Below are 22,170 nucleotides of genomic sequence, written 5' to 3' on the forward strand. Positions count from 1 at the left end.
GTACGCATTTTTTTTATTAAAAAAGTTTCACGCATCTTGACATCCATATACCGTATATAAACCGTCTCTTACCGTCTAGTGTCTCTCTTGGTTGGTCGTTGGAGTCTCTACGGTTCAAACTCGTTGAGTCATATACGTCCAGTTGCCCTAGAAGAGACTGAAGAGGGATAGAACTCGAGAAACCGTAACGCCAAAACCGTTGTTGCTCACTATCGGTCATAGCAGTCGAGTGTTGAGCCTCCTTTCTTGGCTGCTATTATTCGTAGAGGTAAAACCTTAGCACACCATATCCAGTATCTAGGGTTTTCTTGTCAACTCACCTGCTATCTCCATGTCTCTATAATGTCTAGGGTTTTAACGAAGAACTCGAAAACGCCTAATTACTGAGTTCATTTCTGTTATTCATTGATTTTATTGATTATAAACTGACTTTGTTTTGGTTGGATATTGCAGAGTTCTGACTGTGATTGGATTCTAGGCAAGGTCGTTTACGGCCTTGTTGTGTTGTTCGAAGAGTATTCAATGGATTTCGACGAGTATGATTACTTAGAGAAAACAGTTGAGAATCCAGAATTTCCAAAAGAGGAGAAGATTGCAAATGGTGGCGATGGCACTGTTAAATCAGGAGAGAAGGACCGTAGCAGGAGTTCCAAGCATAGAAGTGATGATTATGACGATGAATTGGATAATCGCTCCAAGCGAGCTCGATCGGGAGATGATTCTCGTGATCATGATCGTCGTAGAGAGAGGGGCTCATCTCGTCACCGGGATGGCGAGAGGAGCGAGAGGGACCGGCACCACAGGGAGCACAGAGATAGGGACCGGGAGAGAGATAAGGACAGGGATAAGGACAGAGACAGGGAAAGGGAGGAAAGGAACGGGAAGGACAGGGATCGAGACAGAGATAGAGAGCGGGAGCGAGAACGGGAAAAGATCAAAGAGCGTGAACGAGAAAGTGAACGGGACAGGGAGAAAGAACGCGAGCGTTCACGCCGCAGCAGGAGCCGCTCTGAGAGGCACCGCAGTGAGCGTGATAGGGACGCTGAACGTGAGATAGTAGAGAGAGAGAAGAGCCGAGAGGGGGAGGTCAGGGAAAGGGAGTTACGAGACAAGGAGCGTGATGGCAGGTATCTCTCCGTCCTCTCTTCTCTGTTTCTTCAATATCCGTTCTGTGTGACGTAATGAAGTTATTATTTTGTTTATTTTAACTGCTGAATGGACCATGCCAATGGGAGTTCTTCCCGTCATAGTTAATTCTAGGTAGTATTCAAGAGGCTGTCACAGGATGGACTTGCCATGCTGTCAGCGTCATTAATGTCTTACAGACTTGGTTCTGCAGATTAGAACTTAAGGGAAGATCTTGTAGCACTTGTACACCTGTTTCCAACTTAGATTTTTATTTTATAACCAGTAAATACCAATAGGACTTGCTTCATGTATTTTAACTAAGAAGTATCAGGCCTTTAATAATGGTTAGGAGTGTTCCCTTTCTGTATGATATCCGGATCTTTAGATGCTAGTTGGTTCTCAATGGCAGTGATACAATTTAGTTCAATTTGTTTATGTATTTGTTTATAATTTATGCTTTGCGCACTTACACAAAGCTCAAATCTCATGTGCGCCTAGCATATGTTTTGCTAGGGTTTGAGTCTATTTTCCCATTTTCTTGAACATTATCATTGCCCTAGTTCAACTTTTATGTATCTATATATAGTTTATTTTGTCACTTTAATTTCTTTGTCCTTAAAACTTTAGTAGTAGTGCTAAAATCACATACTACACATTGCATTATCTCCAAGAAGATATCCTTGGCGTTCTCTATATTTTCCACATATAGCTGGCCATTTCTATCATCCCAAAGGGGAAAAAATGGACCAACTAAAGAAGCATTGAAGGGGGCGAGGGGAAAGGACCAACTAAAGAACCATTGAGATATTTCTAAAGAGGCTACTGGGTAAAACTAGGTAATTTGATAGCTTGCATGATCTAGGAGCTTTCCTCAAGCTTCAATATGTATTTATTTTGTTATTCATGGGACTTATTTTTGAGGGTCAAACTAGGGTGTTATTTGTGCCATTTGAAAGGTTATTCAGTTTATTTTCATATGAGACAAAGGCGTTGTAATTACAAAATATTTTTGGATGTTAATTTATCAAGTTGGTGGTGTTTTTCTTTGGTTTCTCTTTTATGATGTATATAAGTCACAATACACATTCTTTTTTCTTCTAAATTTGTTAGCACTTTCTAGAGTTGCTAAGTTTGTTGCCATTTCCACCCAAATTGCCAATGGAGCCTCCACCTTCTGGCTTGACCCTTGGCATTCTTTAGGTATCCTCTATAACATCTCCTGGATCCACGTCAAGTTTATGCCCGAATCCCTAAACTTTCCCTTTTGGCGGACTTTCATCTTTGACAACTCTTGGACCCCTCCCCCGCTCTCTTTCCCTCCGTCTTGAGTCTTACTCTGGTCTGGTCCAATTCCCCCCCCCCCCCTATTTCCCACTTCTGAACCATATGGCTTCTGCCCACCTCTGGCTCCTTCTCCACCTCCTTTGCATGGAACCTTATGCGCCACCCCCACCCCTTGATTGCATGGCACCCCCTGATTTGGTCCAAAGGCCACATCCTCTACCATGCCTTCACATCTTGGAGAGCCTTTAACCTTTGCCTCCCCACCTTAATGTCACCAATGTATCCTGTGTTGGAACTGTCCCGAAGATGTAGTTCACCTCTTCTACTTCTGCCGCTTCTGTTGCTCCTTGTGGGCGAAAGCCATTGTCATCATTTGGCCATGATCTAAATGCTCATTTGGTTTCTCTAGAGATTGGGTTTGGTTTTTGAGACATCACCCTGGCACGACTATTTGCAGTGTGATAGGTAAATTGGTGTTAGATGAATTGATTTCTCACTTGTGGTGGGAGCGGAATCTCAAAAGATGGATTTCCAAATCATGATCTCTTGAATCATGATTCAATTTGGAAAGTCATTTGCGTCGACGTCTCTGCTAGATTACAATCTCTCCCCATCCCCCAGTTTTGGATACCCCAAAGAACATTATTATTGTTATCTCTTGAGGTCTAGGCACTTCTTTTTTTGCTGGCTAGTATGGGGTAATTCCCCCCAATTCTCTTCTCTCTCTTCTCCTTGTTCATTCTTTTTCTGGTTTGGGGCTTTGGTTAATAATTATTCTCATTCATCCCCCCCCCCCCCAAAAAAAAAAAAAAAAAAAAGGTTACCGGACTTCCAATTAGTGTTTGGGACTATTAGGTTAAGAAGTTTTCTGCAGTCATTTTAAGCAATATAATTAGTAAGGTTGCTGACAAAGGAATATATTCCAGATGGAATTTATTTTCGCAGTGTGAAGGTCAGTTGTTATCATAGTTGCGAAGGCATTGTGCTGGTGAGCCTAGGTGAGAAGGTGCCCCATAGAGGTTCAAGACAGACAGGCATGCTTCACCAAGTTGGTCCTGATGTTCTTGTTGATGTACCTTTGTAGAAATAATGGCCAAAACAGGAACTTTGAGCAGAACCAACTTTAATCTTGTTGCTTATGGGAAGGGTGTTTCATTCTTAAATGAGACGGGGGTTCAGTATGTTATAGTGTGGGGTCAGTATGTTATTGTATGAAATTCCAAGATTTATTATTTTTTCATAAAAGACATTCCAAGATTCTAGTGTGGTTGGGATTGTTAGGGTTTTGAGATGGGGTATCTCAACTGGGGCTTTAGCAAGATTCGGAGGGGGTGTATGCGATGGGTTAATAGTTCATTGTTATAAAGTCTGGAACTATTCCAATAGTTCTTACTGATCATAAGAATAGTCATATGTGCATTTCATCACATTCTCCTTTTTAGCTTATACATTACTAATACCTGAACTAGCCCATCCCAGTTAGTTTGGCCAAGTGTGAGTGTTGTGTTGTTTTGGATGCATGGTGTATTTTTTAGTGGGCTGTGTATAATTCTGGTTTGTGCTAATTTTGACCTGTTAGACACCAATGACTCTTTGTTTAACTACTAGCGCTACGTGCATTCTTGGTTCTACCTGGATGGAAAATGTATGCTAGAAGTTTCTGGTTGATGTACTGGTGCTGTCTCTGAATGGATATTGCAATGGTGTATTTGCAGACTTACCGGTGCGTAATTTTGCGTGTCCCCGACTCTTCTTCTTTGTTTGCTACCAAAAAGCACCTTTTTTTGTTGCACATTGTCCTGTTGTTGTTGGATATGTGCATTTATTTTTTGTCTAGTCTGAGAGTATCAAGCTTTCAAAGGATTCATGAAGTGTTATTAACTTCTTGGCTAATGTTATTCTGAAAACTGATCGTTCCAACAAAATGTTGCTCCTCAATTCCTTTTTCTAGGATATTTTCATGGTTTCAACTTCTGGCTAACGATTCCTTATTTTCTTTCTGGCACTGCTGGTGCTTAAGTAATCATCTAGCTGCTTGTGCTACTTGTCAGTGTTGGGATTTCCGACTATTGAACATTAGATTTTGAAACTCGCAGATATGCTAGGGATCTTCAGATGGTCGATCTGGCAAGTGAGCCAGGCTCAGAAATTCAGGTCCTGGGTCTTGGAAGTTTCTTCTTTGTAGACCTTTTGGGATCTCTTGAGAAGCTTGCATTTGCAAGATTGGGGTAGTTACCGGTTGGAGTTTTTGATGAGGATTGGTGATGTCACTGTTATGATTTTTATTATCCTAAACCTAAGAACAAAATGGCTTAATTGTATTTATTCTGTTGCAGAAATGCTGGTGAGGGAGTAATCGGCTCTGCTTAACAGAAGCACTTCATCCTCCGATGCTTGGGAGGAAAAATTGGTGTTCAGTTGGATGCCAGATCTGCCATAAGATTTTACAGGATATCATACTTTCCGATTATTTTACCCTTTTTTCCTTCAACGATTTTCATCATAAGGATTAGTCTTTTGGGGTTACCTTCCAGCTAATGTCCTTTCCCAGTGGTTAAGTTTCACTTCTTATAGGTTCTTTTAATTGAGTCCCAAGTTTTAGTCGCAACTAGCACTGAGTTTGTTGAACTTTTACCTTTTCTGGGACCTTTTGGTTCTTAATACCGTAAGTTTCTGGCACCTATGTTGCCGTTTCATTTTTTCAATGGTTTCTTAGCTTTTTATGATTTCCTTTTTCTTCTGTTGAGAAACTTTTGCTCTCCACTCATACAGAAATCTCGCATTCATTCCCTACGGTCTCTCCTCAAAGATGCTGAAAGTTGCAACTGCTTACGTCCGAAATCTTGCTCTGTCCTTATGATCTCTCCTTAAAAAGCTGAAATATGCAACAGTCTGTGCGATCTTTCCTTAGAATTTACTGAAAGGTGCAACTAAGGCACAGTAACTAATATTTTTCTCGCCATATTGTCCTATTATGAACTGTTCCAGTTCCTTTTGCAAGCTTCTTGTTTCTTTTCCACCCTTGTGTATTTCCTAGGACAACTGAGTGGGTGTGTATATTTGCATACAAATATTCTTTTCCTTTGTTTCTGACCAAGGCAGGCATAGAGACAGTGTAACAGATGGTGAATCATGAATGAATCTAGTACATTTATGCATATGCACAATGGGACATTTATGTTGCATCAGTTTGGTCTTCATGCTGATGCTGAACAGGTCTTATGGGAAACAGAAAATTTACCACAAAAATTCGTTACATGTAACAGTACCACTGAATTTTATTTTTATTATATCTATATGCAAATTTTCTGTGTTTATGCTGATGGGTAGAGCTTTCTTTTTTCATTTATCTTATACATGATATGTTTGTGCATCTCTGTCATTACATGTTCAAGGTAAATATTGACTTGATTCTTTTTTTCTGGTCTGCTATACAACTACTTCGTTCCAGGAGATTTCACTATTTGACTGTTAGCCATGTGGCTCTCTTTGATTAAGTTGCAATTTTACAGGGTGATATCAAGGATTAGGGTGTTCTGTATGATTCTTATACCCTCTTTTTTTTAATGGGAAATAAGACATCTTAGGGGTTGAAATTCCAAAAATGATTTCTGTTGCATTTTGACACACAACACACTGTCGCAAATCCCCTCCACCTTGCTCTCCTGGCCCATGCCCTTGCTTTGCAAAATTCACTGTCAGAATTGGAATTCCACCTTCTTTAAGCAGTAGTGGCAATTTTTGGATAAAATATGGCATTTGTCCTTTTTAAGATGATCACAGTAAAATTTTCCCTTACATTTACCCCTGATCAGCCTCCATTGACCCAGCTATACAATCATGGTTCAATGACTTGCAGAGCGTGAGTTTCAACTTCACCACTTTAGCCACAGAGAATCAACTGTAGAACCAGTTCAGCTCTGAGATCTCCTTGACTGTACTGGTCTAGGCATCTTGTGACGTGTTACAGAAGCTAGAGAGCGTCAATATCAGGTTAATATACCTAGCAGAGCTGAAGGGCACCCCAATTTGGTCCTTTGCAGCAATGGTCATGGTAAAGGAGAAATATTGGACATATTTGATCATCTTTTTTTCATTCTTTATGTGACATTGGAACCCAGCAATCAGCCTTGCTTGTTGATGGAGCTCTGTCCTGTTATTGATCTCACAGTTCTCCAGTTGTAGATATGCTCAATCGGGGGCAACGGTGGTTGGTTTTCCTAAAATTCTTCTCTGCCAAACTATTTCAGTCTCTTGATCAAATGGCCTATTTGTTGATTAATTTTAAGAAAACAACTTGGACGCTAAAATGATTTTGAACCAGAGAGAGCCTAAGACTTGGCAACTGCCCATTCACCTTGAGCTTGCTGCTTAATCTTGTAGTTCTTTCACTGCCCCTGGGGGGAAAAATATACTTAGAAGTTTGTACTAGAGATAACAAATGTCTTAAAAAGTTTTGACAGTTGAGATTTTTCTAGTTGACAGAACCTGTTATCTGTTTTGTATGCTCAACCCTTCTTTCTTTCTTCTTCTTCTTCTTTTTTTTTTTTGTCATATGGATGGAGTAATATGTGTTCCACTTATCTGTTGCTTGAAGTTAGATTATAACCTACAAGAATCCGTGCATAAATTATACATTTATCGTGATTCTATCCCATTGTGACTTTATTTCTTCTTTTTCTATGTGTGGTGTCATGTCAATTAGTTCATCTTCCTGCAGGAAGTTATTACTTGGCCTGGTCTTTGAAACCATGTCAAAGAAAGAATTTTCTGTGATGTTAGTACTTTTGATGTTCTAAACATTTCCGACATTCTTGTCACATTAAATGCACGTTTGTTTGCAGGAACAATCCAACGTGTCAGACTGGTATTGTCTGCTTGATTGCTGTGATGAGTATGGTTTGCTTGATAATATTGGGCCAGACACACATCGGGTCAGGTTGATATTTTATATTTTTATTTCTTTGCAGACGATATAAAGAGAAAAAGGAGGAAGCAGAGCCTGAGGCAGATCCAGAACGCGATCAAAGGACTGTATTTGCTTATCAGGTACTGATTCTTTTCTCCCTTTTTGTGCTTTCATAATTGGTCTTTGCATGCTAGCCTATTATTGTGATATTGACTTTTGATAACTGATGTTTCAACCACCAATTGTGGCAGATATGTTTGAAGGCAGATGAAAAAGATGTTTACGAATTCTTCTCTAGGGCTGGCAAGGTTAGCTTATGATTGGGTTTTGTATTTGCTACATAATTTAACCCTAATGTAATTGCGCTTGATTTTCTTAAATGGAATGCTGTAATTTGTAACTATGGAACAAATCAAGGTGATAATGGGCCAGCCATGAATGGAGCATCAGTGCAACTTCTATTGGCCCATTTTCCAACCATGGTATTGGTTAGTGACTTCTAGACCTACTTTGCATCTGTTGTGGAATGCTGGAGCATTGGAGGTGATGTTTTTGTGTTGGTTGAGTATAGCATGGAGCAAGGACATCTAAACAGTTGGGGGAAGGGTTGGGAGGGTTTGCAATATTACCATAAATTGAAAATTTTGAAATAGTTTCCTTCTGACCACTACTACTTGATATAACAACAGCAATTCCTTTGTAATTTTGTTTAATGAAAAGTAGTTCAAATATTAATACAATGTGAGGAAAAATCATCAATCGAAGAATCTTGGAGGATGTCTTCTCCATTGAAATAAATGGACTATTACTTGATTAATGAGGAATGGAACAATGAATAAACGAGTTTGGATCTTCTATCACATGAACAAAAATTTTCAATTGACGTGGTTAGATTTATGACATGTCCAATCTAAAAACAAAATCCTCTTTTGTGGGTAACTAACCTGTGATAGAACCTAACACCATTAACAATAGCTTTCTTTTTTACTTGAAATTAATTTTTTCATGGTTAACTATCTCACTAATGTAGGAGTACGAAATCCTTCTCTCTCTGCCTCCTCTTGCATTTTCTCTCTTTCCCTCTCCACCCCACTGACACTCAAGTCTGTCTCCCCCCCCCCTCCTGTTCCTCCCATCAGTGTTCTCATCGCTCTCTCTCTATCCCTCTCCTCTCTTGAGCGTTCTCTCGTGAATCTGCTTGAGCGTTCTCTCGTGAATCTGGTTCTATTTAATTTCCCCCCTCTTGAGGGTTGTAATGTGGTCTCTATTCCTTTCCCCATTGATATATCACTTGTGATTTCCATTGCTTCCATTATTGATCTCTTAATTGGTATTAAGCGGGAACAAATAAAGTGGAGATGGAGAGGGGGAAGAAAGAGCGAGAGGAAGGAGAAGGATTTCAGATTCCTATGTTAGTGGGATGTAGTTCCATTTCCTTGTGACAGCATGAAAAAAATTTAAAATAAGAAAATTAATTCATAATAAAAGAGAAAATGGTTATTAACAGTGTTGGATTTTATTTTAGATTAATTACTCTCAAAAGATGATTTTGTTTTTAGATTGGACACATCGTATGTCTAACCATGTGGATTTGGAAAATTTTCTATGTGGTGGATCCAAAATCTGTATTAACCTAGAGAGTATGAAGTCTTGAAACCCAACCATGAATAGACAGGTAGATCTTATCCTTATCTTCCATGATGGCTTTCAGATTCTTCTAGATTGATCCTTGAAAATGACAAACCAGATGTTGTATCTGATATTTCCATCATATGCTAATTTTATTATGATGTCCAAGAGATTAGAGTGCATCATTAAGATATTGTGCTTCTTACCGTATTCATCCTTTGCATTCAATGGAGTGTAAATGCAATGATTCTTGCTGTGGTACTATTTTGTTTGTATTTGGTGAGTTAATGATGCACTTAAAACGTGACAGGCAATCATATAGGCTGCCTCTAATGGTGCAATAATATAAACTATTAAAGTTTCTTGTCAGGGGATCATCTTTTGTAAGTTGAACTTTTTGAAAATGTTAGCATACTTTTTCTGCTGTTGTCTTGTTGACAACCTTGTATAAAATCTTCAGGTGCGAGATGTACGACTTATAATGGATCGCAATTCAAGACGCTCAAAGGGAGTGGGGTAATTTTCTTCTTCCTTTCTGAACTTTAAGTGTCTGAGTCTGTGAAGATCACATTCAAGACTTTCCAAGCAAAGTATGAAATTTTCTGGATTATTTATTTAAGAAACTTAATAAGGTTGTAATTTTATTTGTGTGTGCAATTGTAATTCAAGGTGCTCCTAGGATTGGGGTCATTTGCTTCATCCTCCGAAGTTTTTCGATGTTTGATTCTCAAGAATGTTTTGACTCTGTGAGTGCTTGTGTTATGACGGAGGATGTGTAGAAGGCCTGATGTATGATATCAGATTGGTGCATATTTGACATTGTCCTTTTTATTTTAGTGCAAATATAAAATAGGTAAAGCTCAAAATAATCCTTCCAAAGGGGCCTTGGCATTGTCTGGAGGATGGCATGTGTGGAAATTTTACTATTCCTAAGCTCTATCCAATGGAGAATGGTGATCTTTAATATCATGGTTTCATTTAGGAATTCTGATTTTAGTGACAGTAGGATACTTTCATGTAGCTTCAAAAATTAGAGTGGTGTCTTGCAGGATAGGGTGTAGCACACTAATTTGAGAGACCTGGTCTTTGTTTGAGGAATGGCGAGCCTAGAGCTTCGACTATCTTTAAACTCTGAACGGAGATGTCATTGTTTGATCATTATTTTCAAGTGGATCCCTAGATTTCACTATTGGCTGGTGAATTGTCTTGCAGTTTCAGTTTTATGTGAAAATTCTGTTTTGAGTCAGAAACCTAGATTGTCCGTTGGTAAGGATCACACTTACCAAGAGATTTAATGGGATTGTTGATAATAGATGATTTTTCTCAACTAACAAACACTACACTCAGCTTCCCAACTGTTTCTCTAGTGTTAGACCAACCTGCAACAGACCTTTCTTCTGCAAATTAATACCTTAATCATTCCCAATTCTCCCACTAGAATCCCTTCTCTTTTGCATAGACTCTAGCCCCATATCCTCCCATTCCTTCAATCTGAATTTGAGCTTTTATCTGAACTGTAGAAGATCATTGATCAATGATGTGGTATCAGCGCATGCCATGATTCCAGGGAATGGTAGAAGATCTCGCTCTCGAGAGAGATCTCACCACCTTGAAAAAGAGAGATCTCGACCATCTCGGTGAGATCTCGGTCGAGATATACAACTTTTTGGCGTCAACTTGGTGGCCAATTTCGGTGGGTTTAGGGTCCCAATTGGGTTGAAACTTGGTATTTAGCTTATTTAAGGCCTTTTGAACACGTTGATGGCCTTGGATTTGTTAGAAACAACCCTGTGTATGATTTCTAAGTCTACCCATAGTATGAAATCGAAATGTAATAAGATTAGGGAATGCAATGTTATACAACATGTAATATAGAACCTTTAAGACATATAAATGAAAAGCAAGTATATCAAAAGCATCAACTAACTTAAATGTTATTAAAATTCCATCCATATGAATATCACCATCTCAATTTTCAAGAATAAAATAACTATACAACCATTAGAAGTTCTATATAAGTCATTAAATCATAATTCATAGGACAAGTAGAGAATGATTGATCTTCCTTGTTGTAGATGTGCTAAGAGTAGTTGCAAGTGAAAATTCAGCCAAAATCCACGAAAAAAGGTAAAAATTGAGAGTTTGAGTGAGATCCATGGCGAGATATGGTGAGATATGGCAAGATATAGCGAGATATGATGAGATCTCGAGCGAGATATCCCAACTCGCTGTTCTTGCCCTCCATCTCGTCTCGTCAAGCTGAAAAAACGAGATATCTCGCAAGATCTCCCACCATAGTAATGAGCAGAGGAACTTGTGTCTATCATAGGTGATCTACAGAATCAGATGGCAGCAATAGATTCAAAGCTAGGGTCTCTTATTCAGCATATGGAAAAGGAGAGAGCCAATCAGGAATTTGAACTGCCATGATCATACCTGCTTCGAGGGAAGGCAGAGGATTCTCAGTCACCGGAAGTGACACATGAGGGGGCGGTAGCATCAGTCCAGCACACGGCAGAGCAGATGTTTGAATGACAGGGATGAGCTGGGACAAGTCAGGGGAGCTGAGGCCTGACTAGTTTCAAATTTTGGAAAGTGGTGCCATAGTTTCTGTTCACATGTCTAGAAGTTGACTTAACTTTCAGCTTCCACATTCTATTATCATTCATTTCAAATTTATGCGAGTTTTATGATCTGTTTTTTATTAGAATCATAGCTTTTAATTTCTGAAACTTGTTTCTGTCTTGGTGTTAAGCTTGAGTTGTCCGCTAAACCCCAGTCCTAATATTAACCTTCTCCACTTGTAACCCTAACCAAGTCACCTTTTGTTTCTGGTTTGGTTCCTAGCCTCACATAATGCAACTATAAAGGGCCTATCTTATTGCTTGACTAAAAAATGTTCTGTACTCATCTATTTCCTCGATGCTCTTGAAGTTTTGAGAGGGCTGTTTGTTGAATCCCTAATGCTGGCAGTGGCTATCAGTGCAGAACAGTCTCCTTCTGGTGGCACTATTTCTTGGTTACCATCTCCCTCCCTCTAGCAGCTGGGTTGCAAAGTTGCAGTCTTCAGTTAACGGTCTGAAATTTTCATTTCTTACCTTTCTCATGATGGAAAAGATAGTTATTGTTAGGAAATATTTTCATAAGCACAAATCTTTGGTGTCACATTTTCCCTTTTTGTCCTTCCATTGTCAGGCTATCAGGAGTTATTGGTAGCATATTTATCAGGCTTAAAATATATTCTCTATTTTATTTTTTTAACTTTGTATAAGCTTATTGATCATTTGTTTCATTTATTCTTTCACCTAAGAGAACCTTATATTTTGGGTTCGGCAGGTATATAGAATTTTATGATGCAATGTCAGTTCCAATGGCAATAGCACTTTCTGGCCAGCCATTGCTTGGTCAACCCGTGATGGTTAAACCTTCTGAGGCTGAGAAAAATCTGGTTCAGTCAAGTGCAGCTGCAGCTGCTGGAGCAGGTGGAGCTATTGGACCTTATTCAGGGGGTGCTAGAAGGTTGTATGTGGGCAATCTGCATTTCAACATCACAGAAGATCAACTCCGTCAGGTGAGTTCGTAGCAGCTCAAATTTATGGCAATTAATGGTTGTAAGTGAGAGAACTCTGGTTGTGCTAGCTGTCGTATTATAATTTATAATAATAGGATCTATGTCACTGACCTCTTCTAGGTGGTTTGCTCTTGACTTGCTGGAATATGCCTCTTGTTACCCCCTTTAGTTTGTCATTTAGCTGAATCCCCCTGCCCTTTTAAAATTGGATTAAGTTGGGATAAGGCAGACTCTGTTGTTTAGTATAGTTTTTATTACCATTATTATAATGAACATGGTTACTACTCCTTTCTCCCCTTTTTGTTGTTTTTGTTGTTTCAATAGTGGGTCTCCATGTGTTTTTGGTCAAATTTCCAAATTATGTTGTTATTGCCTCTAAATAGCTGGACTTAGTGCAAAGGGTAAGGTTGCTTCATTGTTGTTATTGCCTAGTGTGCAAAGGTACGGTTGCTTCATTCTGACCTACCGGTCTGGGATTTGAGTTTATAGGCAGTCTGTCTGCAAAACAGGGAAAAGACTGCTTATATCATAACCCTCTGCAGAGCATGCAGTGGTGGAAACTGGCATGCCCCTTTCCCCTTTGTATTGATTTTTCCCTGATTATGGTTTAGATGCAATTTTATTTACGCTAACATGAGCGCACTCTGCCTATTCGATCTGCTAGACCCTATGAAGACAGATATAGTATGGTTTTGTCATGATTTTGATTGGGATTGTTTTGGTCTCTCTTTATTAAACATGTTTGAGTTTTCTTCAATGTAACAAACACAAACTTCATTTAGGCTTGAGGGTTAATTGTTTATCTCACCACTCCTTTATTTCATCTTCCCTCTCCACCTCCCAGTGTTAGAGTCCAAATTTTAATAAGTGGAGACACATTAAATTGCCTTCTGTTGCTGTCCCACTTATTTTCTGTGTTATATCTATCTTCAGCTTATCTTGTAGCGGATTTAATTTATGTTTCACTCTTCGCAATCCTTTTAAGTAATCCGAATGAAAAAAGGTAGGAAGGGAAAAATACTTGTGATTTTGGGAATTGGGTGATGTTGTATCCTAATGATTCCCTTGTCATTATTTCCAACCTTCTCTGAATTCCTTGGCCTCAATGAAAGAGCAATTTGCTATGAATTTTGGATTCGTTGTAATCAGCTGAGTCATTTTTCAGTAAGTACTGGTACAATGTGGTCTGCAGTGTCTAATTCTGCTATATATTAGTTTTTTACATGCATTTGCGGTTATTTAGTGAAACTTTAATCCTTCTGTTCTGCATTACTTTAGCTTTCAGTGAACTGTTTAAGTATATGCAGATTGCTGAAATCTCTGTGATTTGTACTGATGACTCATTTAAGTCCATTAGTGCTGCAATTTTTGGTCTGTTGAATTTCCACAATTTATATCTGATCTCTTCTTTGCTGAAGAGATCTCCATCACTCTTGAATTTAAGTTACTGCATTCTCTGCTTAGTTCTTTGCTCAGTATAGTAGACATTTTTATGGTAAAGTTCAGTAAAGGATAGAACTCCCTATGTTTTTTTTACCCACAAATCTTGAACTTGTAACCCTATATATATATATATATATCTAGGACTGTCACATTTTGCTTGAACTGTTGAGGCATGAAGGCTGGATTAGCCTGCATCGGGTAATTGCCTTGATAGTGACCTGTTAGGCTCTGTTTTAATTTTCCCCCTCGTTTTTCCTTCTTTTCGGGTTAGGGAAAAACCCTTTATTGTTGGTCAAAATCAGAGGAAATCAGGGGCACATGAAGCCTTTTGCAAGTCCAAAGCCCCTTAAAACTGGGGATTAAATAAACACCTCGTTTAATTTGGCTCTGGTGTTTTGGAAAAGTGGCTGCCAAATTTGTGGCTCTGAGGTCCACTGCAGCCAGGAGACGTTTTTCTTTCTCATTATAATGATTATTGTCTAGTACTTGCCTTTGCAATGAGAACCTTTTCTTATTCTAAATTCATTTGTTTTCTTTAAGTGTACCTGGTATACTGGATTAATTGGTTTCTTAACTTTATATATTAGGTTTTTGAGCCATTTGGGCCTGTGGAGCTGGTTCAGTTGCCCCTTGACCCTGAGACTGGACACTGCAAAGGTTATGGCTTTGTCCAGGTTAGTATATCATTTTTTAAGAACATAGTTGTTCTGGTTTTAAACTGGGCTTAAGTGTTAAAGGTTCATTGGTGCAGTTTGCACGTCTTGAAGATGCAAGGGCTGCACAAAGCTTAAATGGACAACTTGATATTGCTGGTCGGATAATCAAGGTGAGCTGCTGTAACATTTCTTTTATAATTGGTGAAGGGAACTCTCAAGAAAAGTTCAACGTCAATAATTTTAACAAATCCTGTTGCTGAGAGGGGGTCTTGTGAATTATTTTGCATCCGAGCTTCATTGAAAATTTCTAGTTTTAAGTTTAAGCATGGGTAGATTGCAAATCAAGAGACAAAATTCGTGCCTGGTTCCAAGATGAAAACCTCTTATTATCAGACAATATTTTTTTTGTCTTTTAGGTATCTGCTGTTACTGATCAGGCTGGAATGCAAGACATTGGGGCTAATGCTGGTGATTTTGATGACGATGATGGTGGAGGCTTGGTTAGTTATCCCTCTTCTATATTGGTCACATATCCATACCAAACTCAATTGTATTTTTTGCTTTTGATTCTATGTATTTAGTTCACAAATATTGCTAAGTTTTGTTTTAAACCGCAGCTGCGTATATGCTGCCTGGGGCTTGGTTTTGGCCTTCCTTTCTCTCTCTTTTTTTTTTTTTTTGGGGGGGGGGGTGTGTGTGTGTGTTGTGTGATGCGGTATCCAAGCTCTCCCAGTCGAAGAACATGACCAAGACCAAGTGGAGGGACCAAGGGAGCCACCTAGAGGTTTTGTCAGGCCCCTAGGATTGGTGCTCAATTGCTTTATTTCCGGTTCCAATTTTAATTGCTTTCTTTGAGTGTACTTGAGTGGTGCCATGTGTAGGGGTGCATTTGGTATGTAATTTTCCTTATTAGAAGTTTGTGTTTAAATAGGAGTTTTAATTCAGTCATTTTAAAGTTTAATTATAAGACCTAATGGTTGTTGAATTCTGGTAGTACTGGTGCTGGGAATCCAAGTCCCGAGTATGAAACCCAGCCCACCCCTAGCATGTACAAATAAACCCCTTCACTGAACGGAGAGAGGCAGTTCTGATTATTGGGTAATAAAGCTTCCTATTCAAGCACTGAATGTGTGTGTTAATATTGAATAGTGTAAGGATTCAAGTATTAGCAGGTCTGATTTAGTGAATTAACTTTGAAGAATCAACCCTAGGAAGGTTCTAGGTGAACTCTGACTCAATCTTTGACGGTGGCTATGGGATTACCATCGTTAACAGTAGTATTCCAGCTTCATCCAGGCTCCATCAAGGTCCAAACCAGGTACCATTCAAAGCCCTCAATCCCCTTCTGCTGCATTTTTTTCCATTTTCTTGAATTTGTGGACTTCTCTAGAGACCCAAAATTCAGGGTCATATCTGTGCCAATCTAATTGTTAAATCTGTTCCAAACTTTTGGAACCTCGTGCCCCAACCCTTGTGACCTTTCTTCCCAATTTCAGCCCGTCGGACAACCCAAACCCTAGATCTGCCCGACCTTGTTATTGTCACCCCGTATCCCCTCCAAAATCAAGAAGCCTAATTTTTTTCTGAAATCACCCATAAAAAATTGTTGAAACTTGAAAAGATTATTCTAAAGATCAAAATATAAATTCCTTTCATGTATTATCCCATTTAAGTTCTCATCCCATCTCAAATCTACCTCATATCTAGGAATTTGTCAACCTCCCATGGGATGGGTTATAGTATCCTTCGTACGCTGAATCTCCTTTTAGCTTTATCCGTCTATATTCCATCCAACATGCCAAACTCCAAGCTGGGAATTAGAGCACAATTGTTTTGAACCAGTTGAAAACAATCATCCATAAACACCAACCAAAACCCTAGTTTTGGGCCTGGAATTCCAGTCTAGCCCTTGAGATCCTTGAAGCTGCAGGCTGTCCAATGAAGACTGCATCAAAAAAATAAATAAATAAAATTTAAAATATATATATATATATATATATATATATATATATATATATATATATATATATATATATATATATATATATATATATATTGGGGGGGGGCGGTGTTGCTGAAGATTATGGAGAATTTCTTTTCAATCTGCGGGAAACATGGCTATGTTTGGTTGAATTAGTAAATACCATGGTCCATTTGTCTTTGGTTGGTGGAATACCTATTTGTGCACTTTGATTTTTACCTCTTGGTGGATGTTTGGCTGGCTTCCATTAATGGTTCCATGACAATTATGCATCCTGTTATAGATCTATGATGGTGCACATGAAGGTTATAGTTTTTGACTGTAGGAATGAAGACATTGAGGGGATCCATTTACTGATTTTGCTATGGTCTTCGATGTATCCATTATAAACACTTTCTTGTAAAAAGGTGTATTTTGTAAGTATCATTTGGTATCAGCCTAACAGATTTCTTCTTCACTAGAAGTTCCCAATAGATAGTTTTGCTAGGGCTGTTGGGTTACATCTGGGGGGCGAACCTAACCACTCAACGTGTGTTGGTAGGAATGGATCTGTGTCTTCATTATGCAAAATTTGTAAGAACAGAGAGCCTTAGCTGGACCATCGTGATCCTCATTGGGAACCCAGTCCGAGGGCTTGGCCTAACGGCTTTTGGTCTGGGAAGTGCCGGAATTATAATACTAATATTTGTTTGTTTTAGTATTATAGTTGCTTGGTTAGATTACGTAGTAACATCTTGTTTCCTTTTTCTTTTCTCAGCATTATCCTAGGATGATAGTTCCTTGTTTCAGCTAATTTCTATTTTAGAGAGGCTTTCTGGTTTTGTGCAAGGCCTATTGCCTATTCATTGTAACCATAAAGGACTCAGTTGTGCAATTTGAATATTGAAGAATTGAGCAGTGGTGCTCCAGTGTAGGTGACTGATTGTCTTCCCCTTCTCCTCCTAGCTCTGTGTGAAGGCCCACCATAGCAGACCTTTCTCAGGTATGCACCTCTACTTGACCTAAGATAAGGTAGTGGTACCTAAAATGAGGTGCCTTGGAACTCATATTCTACTTAAGGGAAATATTGAATGTGAAGCCAGATGGGCATAGGACTTGCATATTTAACATCCCATTCGGAGTGTGAAACCAAAAGAGAAACCATCTCTATTCATGATATTGATTCTTCATTTGGTTTACCAATTGTGAGCCATAACGTTGTAGGGCTTATATGAGTTTTTGGTTTTGGGGCTGATTGAAGACTCTGGGCTTACCTAACGTGCAGTCTTGCTTGAATAGTTTACATCATCGGTTTTGCTTTTATCTACCATATATATATGCATATATACAAATGCGCTTAATGTTTTCTTAAACAGGTCCCCTCAATTTATTTCTTCAAACCACCCTGCCCCAAAAGGAACAAACACCAGCAAAAAAAAGAAAAATAAATCACACAACAACGAATAATAGAACTTCTGCCATTAAATGTATGTACCCTAATCCAGGTTTTCTGTCTAACAAGGCAGATAATGGTTAAGTTAATTGTTTGGGTTTAAGTTGCAGTTTGTCACTTTTTGAGTTGCATACATAGGAAATAGAGTTTGAGTTAGTTTGAACAAATTGAAATAGAAACTGCTGGTGAGTTTTGCTTTTCTTCTGTGCAACGGTTTTCAGATGTCTTTCCTCTTCTACTACTGACCATCCTTTCTCTGCATCGAAATTCCAATGTGCATCTTCTTATTGTCAGATTGGGTTCTTATATATTTATTTGTATAATTATAATTCTATATGAATTTATAATTGCTTGCACTGGTTTGTCTTCTTCAACTGCTTGGCATTGCTTAATAAATCTGGTTTCTGACTTGCAGTCTCTGAATGCTCGTTCTAGAGCTATTCTCATGCAGAAATTGGACCGGAGTGGCACTGCTTCAAGGTTTGCTGCTGATGCTTTGTGTTTATTTTTTCCAGCAATGTTGTCAATAACAAATCGTATCCTGAAACTATAAGGAGGTTTTACAAATTAAATTGTGAATCATAAAGTTCAAATCAATCTTCGAAAGAAGAGTGAAGAAAAATATAATGACATACATGATATCCATCTACTTTTCATATTACATTGCAATGTTGAGTCTGTTCAACAAAAGAAAATGTAATGCTGAGTCAAGAATTGTCACATCTGAGTTATGGCACAAATCACTACAAGCCGCTTGTCAATTTATGTGCGTGTTTAAGACAAGTAGCGATTAAGAAGGAAATACTAGGAGCGTTCAAGTAGTTCATAATGTCATATTACCATACTTGAATACGTAAAATGGTGTCATAGAGCATCAACCAAGAAGGATTCATGAAAAAGTTAGTAGGGAAAGAAGGTTCCTTTTTATCCTGAAGCACAATTGGGTTGTAAACACATTTTTGAACCTTCTATGTTGCAGAAATACATTTTGACAACCAGAAGTTAAAAATCATCAAGTACTGGTAGAGATGAAAATAGTTACTTTAATGCAAGCTTAAGAGATGAAGAAACTCCATAACCTTCAGAATTCTCTTATAGAGTTAAAATAATGAAGTGAATAAATTGGCTGAGGCATCCTTCTTTTTCTCCTGAAGCACAATTGGGTTGTAAACATGTTTTTGAACCTTCTGTGTTCCAGAAACACATTTGGACAACGAGTACTTAAAAATCATCGTACCGGTAGAAATGAAAATAATTACTTCAATGTGAGCTCTAAAGATGAAGAAACTCCCATAACCTTCAGAATTCTCATATAGAGTTAAAATAATGAAGTGAATAAATTGGCTGAGGCAAAATGAACCGTCTCTCAGAAAAATAAGTAAATAAAGTAAAATTGAAATATTTTAAAATCCATTTCTGGTTAGGCCTTTTCTGAATATCTCCCAGCCATTTTGAGTCATGAAACCCTATTTGACAATATTGCTTCCAATTGTGTGGTATCACTGAATTTCAGCTCTTGATTTTTTAATCTGCAGTATTGCTGGTTCACTTGGCACATCTGTTGTCAATGGCCCTGGTCTTTCTTTACCAGCAACATCGGTTCTTGGCACTGCCCCTGTGGTCAACCCCCTCGTTTCCCCACTTGGACAGTCGGCTATTCCTGCACTTGCTGGATTGCAGGGGGCAGGTCTTTCAGTTCCAGCTGTAACAGTGCATTCTGTTGATACTATTGGTGTGCCCAGTGAATGTCTGTTACTGAAGAATATGTTTGATCCAAATTTGGAGGTCTGTTGGGCATGCCCTCTTTGCTTTTAACTCTCTTCATTTTTGTCAGAATACAGGCCTTTGCTTATGTTTGCTGAAATATGCTTTGCAGACTGAACCGGATTTTGATTTGGATATAAAGGACGATGTTCAAGAGGAATGTGCAAAGTTTGGGCCGGTGAAGCATATCTTTGTGGACAAGTATGTAATTGTGTGGGTTAGACATATTATACCATCTAGCTTGTGCTTACCATGAAGTAAAATTCCATCACTCTGAATATTTTCATGTGCTTTGTTTGTTTCTAGATCTGTTTATTTATTGCTGTTATGTATTGGATGCTAATGTTGGGTTCACTTGGTAAATATCAGTCCTTTGTTGCTTTTTTGGGAGGGATTTGACTATTAGATGATCACAAATTTCTAGTCTGAAAGGAAAACCCAGCAGCCAATAGGCCCTCCTAAGTATAGTTAGTACACACTACACAGCACAAACCCAGTAACTCTGTGGAAGGCCACCTCAGATTTCCACTAGTACAAGGTAACTGCTATACCAGTAGATTAAGGACATAAACATAGTTTTCCGCCCATAGGTGGGGCTCTACCATCTTGCATGCTGGATCCTTCCATTTTTGTGTTTTAGTAGAAAGAAAAATATAAAACTAGTGGTGGGAGTTGGTGGTGTTCTCAGTTCCGCATGTTGGATCTCATCCATCTAGTAGCCAGTTCCTTGTCAACCTCCCTTGCTGAGGTTCATGCTCCAACCCCGCAATTAGAAGTGTGGTTTTTATGGCTGTTCCTGATTCTGGGTTTTGCCATTGAACCATCATTCTGTCAAAGATTCAATTTAGGTTTTTTTTTTTTTTTTTTGGGGGGGGGGGGGTTTGGGAGGCTGCTTCTCTGTTTAGTAGCGGATAGTGTTTAGTGTTATTGTTACTATTATCATCATTATTTGTATTTGCTTGGATGGCAGCAGATTTTCAGGAAACTATAGCTTCGGTTTGTCTCATTCTATTGATTCTGTGGATGAAAATTGCAAAAAATATGCTTTGTCTAACTCTTGGCTACCGGGAACAGGAACACTGCTGGATTTGTATACCTGCGTTTTGAAAATGTACAAGCCTCAGCAAATGCACAACGTGCACTTCATGGGAGGTGGTTTGCTGGGAAGATGATCACGGCAACATTCATGGTGAGTCTCCCTTCCAAATTGAATTTGATCTTATCAGCCTTCTTCTAATGTGGGTCTCTGATCTCTCTGAAATCTATATGCAGCCAATTGCGACTTATGAGGCAAAGTTTCCTGACAGCAGATAGCTTTATTTAGTCATGCACCGAGCGGCAGTTTATTGACATTCCTTCCTCATATTTGTTGCCGTCAATGTAGGGTAGTGTCGACCTATCCATTTGTAACAAAAGAGGGTAAATGTTGGAAGTCAATTTAGGGCTTTATTTATCCCATTTGGAAGATGTGTTGGGTGTTGATAGGTGCGCCTGTTAAATCAGTTGAGAGATAGATGGTGGGACAGTGATCACATGCACACTGAAATTATTAATGAGGTAATCTTGACAGATCTAATTATTGAAATGTGTGTGGTTTTCTAGCAATTTATTAAACAGAGTAGAGCCTCAACACTGTTGGGCCACCCTTGCATTTGTGTCATTATTTTCGTGCTGTGGGTTACAGAATCTAAATTGTCGCTCCTTTTGAGGAATTGGCCTGTCTTTTACTATGGAGCTCCTGAAATGGAACTAGCCAGATCTAGAATTACTGTTCGGTCGTTGACGAAGGGGTGTATCGAATATTTAGGGCGTGATGGTGGGGGAATGGATGTTCTACTTGATAAAATGGCCCACTTGTAAATTCATGTTACAAAGTAAAATAGGTTCTTCACCGTGTTTATGCATATGAATTGTCTGGAAGAGGTTAAATTGCAGCGCTTCATGCTCAGTTATCTGTGTTAGAAAAAAGTTAATCTCATGGCAATCTGAGTCTCGCGGGTCCATTACCGTTTGAAAACACAAGGACCCAAAATTTTGACTTCTTACGGGGGCTTCTCCCACATGCTGGCCTTACGATCGATGATTCATTTCATCGACGCCATCCAACGCCCACGTTTGTTTTGTACTTTTTTGGCATTTTATTTTATCCTAATTCTCATTATAGCGTTTTTAATCCGTGGAATTTTGTGTTATTGATCCTTAAACCTTAAGGCGCCTTTTGTTTGGGGTGGGAAAAATTTTAAAAATGTGGTTTGTTTGGTTGCTTACAATGGAAAAATTATAAATAAATTTTTTTTAAATTAAAGAAACTTGTCTAATGAGATAAGAGTTAATTTTTTCATCCTATGTTTTTTTTAAATTTCACAAAATATG

The 22,170-nt window shown here is 38.7% G+C and overlaps 1 protein-coding gene across 1 annotated transcript; it reads left to right on the top strand.

Annotated features, from left to right (window-relative positions):
• Positions 1 to 86: 86 nt before the first annotated feature.
• LOC149017496 (uncharacterized) lies at positions 87 to 21,632 on the top strand. The gene is made up of 14 exons (XM_089151826.1): positions 87 to 268; positions 454 to 1,127; positions 7,383 to 7,461; positions 7,573 to 7,629; positions 9,411 to 9,466; positions 12,287 to 12,521; positions 14,552 to 14,638; positions 14,716 to 14,790; positions 15,037 to 15,120; positions 18,449 to 18,513; positions 19,569 to 19,818; positions 19,910 to 19,998; positions 20,872 to 20,986; positions 21,070 to 21,632. The coding sequence occupies exons 2-14, from the start codon at positions 523 to 525 to the stop codon at positions 21,109 to 21,111; spliced, it is 1,839 nt and encodes a 612-aa protein (XP_089007952.1). The 5' UTR covers positions 87 to 268; positions 454 to 522; the 3' UTR covers positions 21,112 to 21,632.
• Positions 21,633 to 22,170: the final 538 nt, after the last annotated feature.

The sequence above is a fragment of the Hakea prostrata genome, chromosome 4 (genome assembly GCF_041222555.1).
Source record: "Hakea prostrata isolate BN-2017 chromosome 4, UWA_Hpros_2, whole genome shotgun sequence".
Taxonomy (NCBI): domain Eukaryota; kingdom Viridiplantae; phylum Streptophyta; class Magnoliopsida; order Proteales; family Proteaceae; genus Hakea; species Hakea prostrata.

Excerpts from the sequence above, each read along its gene's own strand:
- LOC149017496 (XM_089151826.1), top strand. The coding sequence starts at position 523 with ATGGATTTCGACGAGTATGATTACTTAGAGAAAACAGTTGAGAATCCA. Across the intron at positions 9,467-12,286 it reads AGACGCTCAAAGGGAGTGGG|GTATATAGAATTTTATGATG; the intron begins GTAATTTTCTTC and ends TGGGTTCGGCAG. Across the intron at positions 19,819-19,909 it reads TGTTTGATCCAAATTTGGAG|ACTGAACCGGATTTTGATTT; the intron begins GTCTGTTGGGCA and ends TATGCTTTGCAG.